The sequence below is a fragment of the Papaver somniferum genome, chromosome 3 (assembly GCF_003573695.1).
Source record: "Papaver somniferum cultivar HN1 chromosome 3, ASM357369v1, whole genome shotgun sequence".
NCBI classification, from domain to species: domain Eukaryota; kingdom Viridiplantae; phylum Streptophyta; class Magnoliopsida; order Ranunculales; family Papaveraceae; genus Papaver; species Papaver somniferum.
Window position 1 is genome coordinate 34,135,309 of NC_039360.1, and position 11,734 is coordinate 34,147,042.

The 11,734-nt window shown below is 37.8% G+C and overlaps 1 protein-coding gene across 2 annotated transcripts; it reads right to left on the minus strand.

Annotated features, from left to right (window-relative positions):
• Window positions 1-7,284: 7,284 nt before the first annotated feature.
• LOC113355808 (non-specific phospholipase C4-like) lies at window positions 7,285-11,734 on the minus strand. Of its 2 annotated transcripts, none has more exons than XM_026598755.1 (5): window positions 11,621-11,734; window positions 9,959-10,964; window positions 8,682-9,088; window positions 8,411-8,581; window positions 7,285-7,888 (listed from the first exon to the last, which is right to left on the minus strand). In XM_026598755.1, exons 2-5 carry the CDS (start codon window positions 10,567-10,569, stop codon window positions 7,545-7,547), a joined length of 1,533 nt encoding a protein of 510 aa, XP_026454540.1. In that variant the 5' UTR covers window positions 10,570-10,964; window positions 11,621-11,734; the 3' UTR covers window positions 7,285-7,544. The 2 variants fall into 2 exon arrangements, with proteins under 2 accessions (XP_026454540.1, XP_026454539.1); XM_026598754.1 differs by having other exon boundaries at window positions 9,959-11,407; window positions 11,621-11,726.

Below are 11,734 nucleotides of genomic sequence, written 5' to 3' on the forward strand. Positions count from 1 at the left end.
TAAGTTGAATCGAGGCGAGGGAAGCTCAGTGGAGCTTTGATACCCAAGGCCTCACCGCTATCACAAGGCGGCGCAATCACGCATTCAACTTACATAAACCATCAAGAACTTTGAAGTATGCTTAAAAGAGTAACCAATATTTTTCGAAAGATTTTCCTACCAAGATCGTTACCCTATCGGTCTCGCTCTAATCAGATTTTAAGCTTGGGTTCGCGTTAGGTTTCGTTTACCTAAGGCGGGCAAGAAGGTAGCGGTGATGAAATCCGAACCCTTATCTTTTATTGGCCAGGCCTTGCCCTTTACTAGGAATTTAAAAACAGTCCAAATTCGTCCTCAATCAATGAATCACCTTAAGGAATACAGTAACTCGCTTACAGGAGATTCGCGAGTGTTTCGATGGACTTACCTCCCGTACTAGACGGGGGATGAACCGTTGAAGTCGACTCGGGCCACGACTCCTATGTCATGTACGAACCCGAGGGGCCGAGACGATATTGTAATCGTCGTCCTTCCCTGCAAATAGTTTATATTTAATTTTTTTTTAATTTCTTTTATATAACCCTTCCGTAGGGTTTAAAATCAAAATAAATTGTCCAAAGTCCAGTCCAATGAAAAGAAATAAAAATAATAATAATAATAATTACAAAAAAAAATGGAAAGTCTCTTAAAAAAATAAATAAATAAATAATTCTCTCTCTTTTTTTTTTCTCTCTTTTTTCTTTATTTTTTTGCTTTGTCTTTTTTCCTTCTCTTTTAGCTTTAAGCTTTGATTCCAAGGTCTTTAGTATCCAACTTCAAACCTGTAATACAAAGATACAACCAAAGAGACGTAAAAAGAACAAATGGAATAATAAAAAATAATAAAAACCTAAAAATTCTACCTGAGCACAAATCCACGTCGGCGGCGCCAAAATGGTTAATATTTTTGATTGTGGTTGTAGTAATGAGGTTCAAACTCTCGGACTTGTGAAGATTAAATTTAAAGATTTAATAAAATTATATACAAAATTATTAACAATGGGTGCGAGAGGTAACCAAGACACTAGATTCCACTATTATGCAAAATTGAATGATAAATATTTCAAAACTCTATTCAATTCTTAAGTCCTCTTTTATCTTTAATTCACTATCAATCATACAGATTCTCAAACATTATTTGTAAACCTTAAGCATAGATTATCAAGAGATTAAACCAAGCATAACCTATCAAACTGAATAACAAATAATTAAGACAATCATTCAAACAATTTAAAACTCTGCAAAAGCAGCGATTAGGGGAATTATATAATTAAATGAAATAGTTACCCATTTATGTTGCGTGAATAGATTCCTCCATTGCCTTGGTTACGAGGGAATTAGCTCATCATAGTATAAATGCTCTCAAAATAATTTATTATGGCTCAAAAATGGTTTACAAATGATCAGAAGAAGAGAAAATGGTGTAAACAGCTAATGTGCGACCCACAGGAAGCGTCACACAAGAACGATAAAAGAGAAGTGCTATTGTCCTTGTGGTTCTAAGACCCACACCTATGACCCACGAAGACTTTTCGTTGTCACTGTTGAAGAACGACGGTTCCTGGACGTCCGTTCTTCATGTTCTTGAGTTGCAGCAGCAGAAAACTTTTCTTGCAACTCGTGATTTCTTCGTTCTCTTGTATCTGCTAACTCCCCAAACTCTCGACACCCTTCTCCTCAACCCAAGCAACCTATTTATACTCAACAGGTCGACCAAATCTTTGTAATAACTTCAATATAATCCGGCAGTGAAGAGAATATTTTCGATATATTTTTTTTTATTCTTCTGACTTGTTACGGGATTTGTTACCTGGTTTATCTATTTCACGCGTCTTCTCTGAGTTGTAGAATTTGTTTCCAACCAATACAGTCGACCCATGCACGTATCTTCCATCCAAAAATTCCGAGAATAGAATATTTTCCCTGTTTTGAGAATATCTTCCCTGTTTTGCATCCCACGATTATCCAGCCCAAGTAAGTCGATTCGAACACCCATACCATCCCTGTTAGGTTATAACAGGTCCAACCCAATGAAAACTAGCCCTTGAATCTCCTTATATCACGTCCAAAATTTGCTTCAACAATTACGCAGGTGAAGAACTATTTTTCCCGCCAAAACTCGGTTCAAATGGGGAAGAAACTGGTAGCCCCCTATCTAGAGTAGGGGTGCGAATAGCAGATGCCTCGGGGGTGATTTGGGTGTGCCCCTTAGTAATTAGGTTACCCCTTGTCCAAAAGCGAGAGTCCGAATAACACTTGTCCTCCGGGTGCCAAAATCAACTTTCGAGCCGAATTTTCCAAAAATGTTTATTTCCTAAAAATACATAAAAACACAATATTAGTACAAAAATAGAGTTCCAACAATACGGACATTGAGGACAAATTAGACACAAAAATGTGTCTATCAACATGAGGGTGTGATAAAGAATCCACATCAATATTGGACAGAACAATTGATTTCTTCTTAACTATATTAGCATACGAACTATTCCCATCTTTGGAATTGTCCGCGCCATGATTAGGGTTTCCTGTTTTTGGAACGTAGGTAACTCTTGGCCTTGAACGTAATCGATTTCTATTCTGAGCACGATCATGGCGTTTCTGGTTTGGATGGTTGCCTAGATCAGGCGGAATTGATTGATTGAGCGCCATTGACGCCAAATCGTAGCACGAAGAACGCAAGGAGAAGAAGGAGAGAAAAAACCGGAGCTAGTCCGACCAAACCCTAGGTTTTTTGCTTTAAAAAAAAAAAAAAGTAACCGTTGGCACACATAAATAATGGGCATGCTAATGAGTAATTTAGGTTCCACCATATCCTGGCTAAATTAGGGCATATCCCACTTAATTGGGGCCTATAGATTACTTCATCTACCCAGTTCACAATGATAAGGGGTGTCTAATATTTATGTAAACTACCAAAATTTCCCTCAAAAAATATTAATATTACTAAATTATCCCCATCAATCCTTAATAAACCTAACTAACAAAAATCAGTTTTTATTTCTAACATAAAAACCGATTCATCTCCTCCTCCACTCCCTCTTTTTCCATTTTTTTCAAACCAAAAATCGTCGATGATAGATGATTCAAAAACGATTAATCGTTTCTTTCTTCTATAAAATGATGAATCCAATAACTAAGCATGCTAATAACAGGAATCTTTCTAGTGACGACAATCCCGGACTTGTTTAAGGGATTCGAAATAGAACGAGGGAAGTGCAAGAACAAAATGAAGACTCTCGTATCGCACAGGAGGAAGAAATGGGTCGAATCAGGTACTTTTTTATCAACCCAATCCTCTAAACTAGGTTTTAGTAACATGCTTTAGGTTAGAAATTCAGAATTTTGAAATCAAAAAATTTCAGTGTTCACAGAATCGGATGACGTTAGTCACGAAGTAACCCGATTCTTATTAGAAACGGATTATGTTCATAAACTTATAACCCGATTATTCTGCATGTGAAAAGGAATCCAGGAACATTAGTATATAAATAGCCCGATTGTTGTAGCCAATCGTCCTGGATCTTATTTTGTTGGAATCGGATTACATATGTCTTAACAAAAACCGATTGTTTAGTTTAAAAACGGACTTTATATGTATATCGAGTAAACCGATTTCAGGAATCGGTTTACATTAGCACATAACAAAATCCGATTCTGGATTTTATTATGTTAAGAATCGGGTTTTATATGTATATCGAGTAAACCGATTATGTACCCTGACTTTAAAAATGCATTTTATTCCATTGTTTTTTGTCGCTTAAATCCGTATTCTACAGGCGACGAAAGCAAACCGAAAAAAAATATAAGAAGAAACATGACCATTCTACTCCTAATCCTTTGGGACCTCGTCTAAAAGACGGTCAAAATTTGAATGCTTCTCACCGAAGGGTCACGAGGAGTAAAGCCAAAGGTATCATCATCAATGACCCACCACTACAAGCGGAGCAACCAACACATGAAGAATCTGATCCCAAAACACCTACTGAACAAGAAGGTGGTGACAAGGAAGGTGGTGAAGAAGAAAGTGATGAGGGAGTTAATGAGGAACAAAGTGGTGGCAAGGAAGATAGTGAAGAAGAAAGTGATGAGAGTGAAAGTGATGAAGAAGAACGTGGAAAGGAAGGTAGTGAAGAAAAAAGTGATAAGAGTGAAAGTGATGAAGATGCCCGTGGCAAGAAAGGTGTTAGAGAAGAAAGTGATGAGAGTGAAAGTGATGAAGAAGAACGTGACAAAGAATGTGGTGAAGAATAAAGTGATGAGAGTGAAAGTGATGATAGTGAAAATGATGAAGAAGAATGTGACGAGGAAGGTGATAAAGAGATAAGAGAATTCGTGCAAGAACAAGAAGGAGACCCTAAAGGAAAAGGTAAGAAGAAAGAAGTTCCAAAGAAGAAGAAAGGTGACCACATGACCGACGAGCTGAAGATGTTTGCTCGCGGCCCTGATGATCCACCTTTAGGGATACCAACTGATGGAGGAAATGTGTTATGGGGTTACAAAGGCAGTTGGGCCGGCGTCGTCTACAATACCATAGTAAGTACTTAAACCTTGTGCCATGTAATGTAAACATTATTATCCGTGTAGTGTTTTGATTGTTGTCCATCGTGGTTGTTTGGTTTTATAGGAGCACAAGCATCCGTTCGTCTTATGAAGCCTGGAACGTCAGTGAGTAAGATGAGGCAATGGCCACTTATAGATGATGAATTAAGCAGGGGAGAAGTTCCGGAAGTGGTTGATCTAGTCAATTCTACGGGGTTGCTTTCTGCGGTCAACAATTTGGGCCACCTTACTTACGACAGACCTCTTTGTTCCGCCTTTTGCGATAGATACTACGGGGAAACGGATACTTTACATCTTCCATTTGGAGAAACGACGATAACTCCAAATGATGCGAAGTTCATTACTGGGCTAAGCATAGAAGGTAAAGTCGTGAAGCACAAAGATTACACGCAAGAGATTGAGTGGGACAAGATTTATGCGTGGACCAAGGAAGTATTCCAATGGGATGAGGAGAAGACCAAGAAGGAGATGATAGTAGGAAAGGCAAATCAGAGGATATTCCATCTCTCGAGGCTGAGGAGCAACTTTATGGGAACAAAGAAGCTTCGTCATGAGGGAAAAGCGGTGACGCCGCAACGTATCATCGCCACGGCCAATGCGTATGTCCTCTATATCCTTGGAGCTGTTATCTTCCCCGACGTTTACGGTGCCCGTGTGAACGCCAACCTTATCCAGCTGTTGCAACCATTTGGCAATATACAAGACTACTCTTGGGGCACTTCCATCCTTGCACACTCTTTGACGCAGTTGAGAAAGGCTTCTAGGGCTCAAAGGAACCAACTCGGAGAGAATATGGCTTTTCTGCAGGCGTAGATATATTTGCACTTACCAATATTTGCTAAAAGGGATTTTGAGAATAAGGATTGGGACGGAGAGCAGTATGGATACAAGTACACTTACATAAGTAAGCCGAAGAAAAAAAGAATGGATTATCTGAATTTGAGACGCCGGTTAGACAGCTTGACGACGAAGGATATTGTCTTTGATCCTTACAAGGAGGCTTTGGCTAAAGGAAAAGGAAAGAAGGTTGGGTGCCAAGAGCAAGGTGAATATCATGGGCCTTTATTTCACCCAAGAGGATAGGTAATGTACAACCCTTCGAGAGTCGCAAGACAATACGATTACATACAAAAAATCCCAAAGGCGCACAAGGATTTCAAATTCAATGAGACAAAAACCAAAGCACATGACAATGATATTGTCATTGTTCACCGGCCTTTCCCATCATGTGATTATTGGGATAACAGAGCATTTCACAAATATCCTTTGGTTGGTCCATCTCGAACAGATGATGAGGCAATTCCGGGTTACATGCCGTGGTACCTCAATGTTTCGCATACTCGAGTGATACGAGTAGATGAGAGGCCCATGATAGAGGACAAAGATACGGCTCTCCAATACTTGGTGCGTATTGTTACTCAATTAAGATTTTGTTAATGGTTTTAGCATTATATATTGAATGTTTGTTATTTGAAATTGAAACAGAGAAGACGAGTCGAATACTTGATAACCCGGGCAAAGCTAGAAATCAGGGAAGGGAAACATGTGAAGGCCAATGAAAAGATAATTGATGAATTAAACGGTATGGAAGATGTAAAAGCTGGTGCAAAGTTTGGGGAGCAGGATGAGGATGATTCTGGAGAGGAGGAGGAGGAGGAGGATGAGCCAAAGAAGAAGAGAAAGAGAGCCCCTACCAAAAAGATGTCTGAAGGTGCATCGAGCAGCGCCCAACCTAGTAAACGAGGACGCGGTGGACTTGGTCGTGGTGGGGATGTTCATGAATGAATGGTTGTATTCATGTTTATGTCTTTAAGTATGGATAATTATGGAGTCAAAACTTATGTCTTGTCTTAAATTTATTGTCGAATTATGTTTGGTTACACTCCTAGTCTATGAATGACTTAATCTGGTTTCTAGTTTATGAATGACTTAATGTGTGTGGAAAAAATGGAGGATTCTAGCATTTTTTTCTCTCAGAATCGGTTTACATATAGTTATATGTAAACCGATTCTGACAGTTTCCCAGATGTTCATCTTTAGAATCTGGTTTCATGTATAAATATGTAATCCGATTGTTATGAAGAAAAGTTCTGTAACTTTCAGAATCGGTTTACATCTACAGATATGTAGCCCGATTTTTATGAATAAAAGTTATGTAACTTTTGGAATCGGATTACATGTACATATATGTAATCCGATTATTGTGAAAAAACTCATGTAACTTTTGAAGCAAAGAATCGGATTACATGTGCAATATTAAAATCCGATTATTCAGAGGCACAATTAATATGATTTTGCGGGGACTTAATCGGACTATATGAACATACATAAACTCCGATTTTTCTATCTGAATTTGAAAAAAATAGTCGTTGAGTCCTTATCTATAGAAGGACAACCTAATTTCCTAAACTATGCAATGAATACTTTGTTTCTGAAAGTAAGGCATAATCGGTTTACATGTGCATTACAAAAGCACGATTTTTGGAATCGGTTTATGTGGGTATTGATCAAACTCCGATTCTGGGTTTACATCTTCCTAAGCATAAAACTCAACCCAGAATCGGTTTACAAATGCACTAACATAAACCGATTCTGGATCGAGTAAAAATTAATTTTTTTTACAAGTTTTGATTATCGATTAATGAAAGTTAATTTCAGGATTAACTTGATTAAACATTATTTAATAATCCGAATTAGCACTAATTTAATAAGGATATATTGGACATTAATATAATATTGGATAAGGGATTTCTATAAATTTTCTCCCAATAACCATATTTTGTCATATAGTTATAGGCCCCAATTAAATGGGTTAGGCCCCAATTTAACCAGGCACAATATTCATCAACAAACATCAAATATACCGATAATTGTTAGAAAGGACACGCATAAACATACATTACGTGCACAAATAATTAAGAAAGAAATGCAAGATAGATTTACACATTATGGCCCTAGATCATTTAACTGATACTGCAAGCAAAGCAGGAAGCCATTTTGTTAGCAAAGGATTTCTTCTCTGCTGGCTCTCGAGATTGCTGGCCAAATGGTACCACAATTTCAGAATCATCGGCTCCATTCTTCTTTGCGTTCTCGCAATTTTCGCGAAATTTTTCAAAGGCATCTTGAACATACTTGCAACCTTCTGCACAAGTCATGTTTTCGACTAGTTTGTCTGGGTATGTGTCTTTATAACAGTCCCCATTCAACGTGGCAGCCATTTGTACAAGTTCCTCTTGAAATTCACTGAGCTTTATGTTCTCCTCTGCTTCACGTGGTCGTATTTTTTGTGGATCCGACAATGTGACTACAATTAGCACATATTTTGTCATCCATAATTGTCAATATGCGATCATAGGTTTAATCTATGGCTTATAAAAGAAAACAAGTAATGCAAATGCATAGAAAATAAAAGCAAGTCTTATGGTGTAATCCATCCATCTTTCATTTTCCACGCCACCTCGACACTTGGATGGAAACGCAAGTATAATGGTGGAATAGTAGAAACGCTATTCTTAATAGAGCTAAAAAAACGCAATTAAGAATGAAGTTTTTTTTTTCAGCCGTTAGATTTCAACAACTCATTTTAAACCTGCGGATAAAAAAAAACGCAATTCTTAATTGCGCTTTTTTAGCTCCATTCTTAATTGGGTTTAACGTTATTTTTATTGGCGTTCAGATGGATTCCACGAAACCGTGGAACCTTGGTTGGATTTTCTGTGAAAGACCCCAACTTGAAAGCCAGTAGACTTGACATTCCATGATTTTTCCACACTTGGAATAGTTTGGATTCCACCATAAGACTTGCTCTAATAGCGTATAATGTTACCTGGGCAATCAGTTCTCGGAGTATTCCTGGAGAGGATGGATTCAAAAGTACCAGCCCATGCATCGCGCTTTGTCAAAAATTCTTTCAAATTGAAGATCTTCTTAACCGTTGCTGGAATTGATGAATGTTCAAACTCCGATGTCGGATTCGGTCCTGATGGTCCATGCACAACTGAAAGAAACAAAAACTCACATTTTATCACTCTCTTTATTTCAGTGATTTATACACATGATATGTCATTTAAATGAAAGAATTTCGGAGATATACGGACCAGTTCCACGTTCAATCCATGGAGAAATCATGATAGTTGGGACACGAACACCAAGTCGATCAAATTGAAACTTATACGGGTCAGGACCTACAAGTCCGTCAGGACTTGGAACTCCGGTAGGAGTAGGGACATGATCATAAAATCCACCATGTTCATCATATGTGATAATAAACAACATTTTTTCCCATTGTGGACTCGCTCTGAGGGTCTCGTAAACGTGTTTAATTAATTTTTGTCCCTCTCCGACGTCATGAGAAGGGTGATCATCATTGCCCGGAAACAATTTCAGATCAAAAAAACGTTGTTCAATCACTGTGTAGTTTGGCAGCATCCCCTTTTCGCAATGTTTCTTGAAATCCAAATCAAATGGATGGAACTTGCCAACATATTTCAGTTTTCTCAGGTTCCTGATTCATCAAATGTTAATGCACATTTTATTATACAGAAATCTGAAAAGCGAACCTTAAATCCCACAATAATTGTGTCAAGTCTACTAACCATTCGGGCAAATTAAATAGAGTTTGTTATAAGTCGCATCCGAAAGAAAACAATTTTCATGTTTTGTAAATTCATTGTCAAAGGTGACATGACATTTGCACTCACCTTGCTCGTGTGCGGGGATATAACCCTTACGTGTTCAAAAACAAAAACAAAAACCGAATCCCTAGCAAGAATATCCTAAGGCCTAGGGTATATGGTCTCTTATGTATTATTGAATTGCATCAACTCTTACAGCTCTGCATTGGCATATCCAATTCCTAGAGCATACCACCTCTTGTATTCACTAATTTAATGGGGTACGCAACATCCGGTAATGAGGTGAGCATCCAAAGGCCATGTTTCTCTACCTAAGCCCTGTCATCGCATATTATATGCATGCGTAATAAAATATGTAATACTGTCTGTCCTAGAAAAACCATTTCAAGCTTGAGCATAATGGATATTCTTTGTTTCTTATGCTTTCAAGTAAATATTTGTTAATAAATGATAAATAATTCTGATATTTCGATTCATGTTATCACGTTTACGAGTGCATAACAATATAATGAACATGTAATTTTGAGCTGTCAGATTTTACATTCATGTTTTATGCATGTCTATAATAAAAATCTAACGGTATAAAAAAAAATGGGTGTTCATTGTACACTTGTGCGTGTGACAGTAATTAACATGAAAAAGTTGCGAACCAGATGAATTCAGAACCCAAATTACTAACCTGTAAAAGTTGTTTTATGATGTAAAAGAGGTAATGCATTAATAAGAACCAAATTACTAACCTGTAAAAAAGAGTAGCAGGTGGGTTCTGATAATAAATTCCGAACGAAAGTCCGGCTTCATCCAGTGATTCAAAAATTGTTTTCTGAGGGAACCCCGCAATCAATTTATTCCTATCGTTTCTCTCCGCGCCATGCGAAGTTGCCGAATGAACGAACAATCTGTTCGGTTGAGTTGACGCCGGAACAGAAGCAAACCAACGATCAAACACAGCAAATTCAGAAACCAGTTCCTTGTAAATAGGTACAGAATCCGGCTGAAGCCCATTCATAACTGTACTCGACATCCCTTTTGTTAATCTTTCTGCATTTTGAGCAAACCCTTTCATTTCCGGAACATTATCTTTGGAAGCTGTTGATGCTTCCCATTGCATACCGAAAATCTGCTCGTATATGTCTTGGATTGAATGACCAGGGTCTGGGTCTACATGTTCCGATTTGTCCCCGAAAAATATCTTGCTCGACGTCAGATCATTTGCTGCAATATGATTGAATTCTGTCCCGGTTACTCCATTGATTTCCGGGTTAAGTCTTTTCATCCATCCTAACATGTGATCAAATGAACGATTTTCTTGAACTAATACCACTATCGTGTCAATTGGAAACGTCGACATCTTTTTTGGTACTTAGTTTTCCTTCTAAGTTGCAATTATGTGGGATTTATAGTAGGTAAGAACAAGCTAAAAAGATAGACTTCTTAGTTTGATGCTTGAAGGGAAAGTAAGAACAAGCTAAAAAAATGTGTCTTACTTGCTTATATGCATCAAACTGACAAAAACGTAAACATAAGATATTGATTTGGACCATTTTGGGTACCCGTTAGTTAGTAGGTCCCACTGTGTTTGAAAATGGAATACCTGTGACTGTGATGGTTGGATCTCTTACGTTGTTTTGTCAACCAGATCAGCACCACGCTACTTGCACATGTACATGTGTACGCATCTTGGTATGGTCTTCTGGTTTTTGTTTTGATCAAAATCTTCAGATGTGAAGATCATACGAACCAGACCTAACCATGCATGTCAAAGGTGGCGAATAACACGCGATTAGCTCGCGTATTTTCTAGTTTTGGTGATATATGATGCTTGACGAAATATACCTACGAAACCTACCAGTCCACGAGCCTATGACCTATGTGCATGATGGGAATATTGATAAAGTATGGGACTGATAGTTTAGTAATCATGTGGTAACCAAACACGTTTTTATTTAATGCACACACGTCATAACTTGTAGAGAAATTCCGGATATTCTTGGGAATTTAGACGATGCTGGAGGTAAGTAGAGATGGGAAGCTTCTTCATGCAGATCTTTGTAGGAAGAGAGGATTCCTTGGTCTTGTTATCTCCGGATACGTGTTGCAAAGGTACTAATCATGTTTAGTCGGGACTCATCATGGCTACCAGTCTGTATGAGTGTTTAGATGAAGGAACATTTTCTTGATAAATCTCTCTGCAGTAAACAACCCTTTAGAAATCGAACTAACTTCTATTCTTTCTACATTTGCTCAAAATGCTTTCACCGACTCTCAAATTGGTTCTCAAAGCAATGTATTTTCAACTCTCAAAAAAAAAAAAACTTTTTACTTGGACGCCATTCCAAAACTATCTTTTCATAGCGAAAAAAATTTAACCAAACTGATGGTGAAATTTTTGGATTACTTACCTGCTTAAAATTCTTCTAGCTATAAAATAACGAGACCTCCCAACTGTATAGAGTCCCAAAAGTATATCACCGTGCTATATTCTTGCTTAACTTGACATCATAACCCAGCGTCAC

Bases quoted from the DNA above. Each gene is read 5' to 3' on its own strand.
- LOC113355808 (XM_026598755.1), bottom strand. From the start codon at position 10,569: ATGTCGACGTTTCCAATTGACACGATAGTGGTATTAGTTCAAGAAAAT. The intron at 8,582-8,681 runs GTCCGTATATCT...TGTTTCTTTCAG, and splicing joins ATGGATTGAACGTGGAACTG to TTGTGCATGGACCATCAGGA. The intron at 7,889-8,410 runs GTAACATTATAC...TGCTAATTGTAG, and splicing joins TCCGAGAACTGATTGCCCAG to TCACATTGTCGGATCCACAA.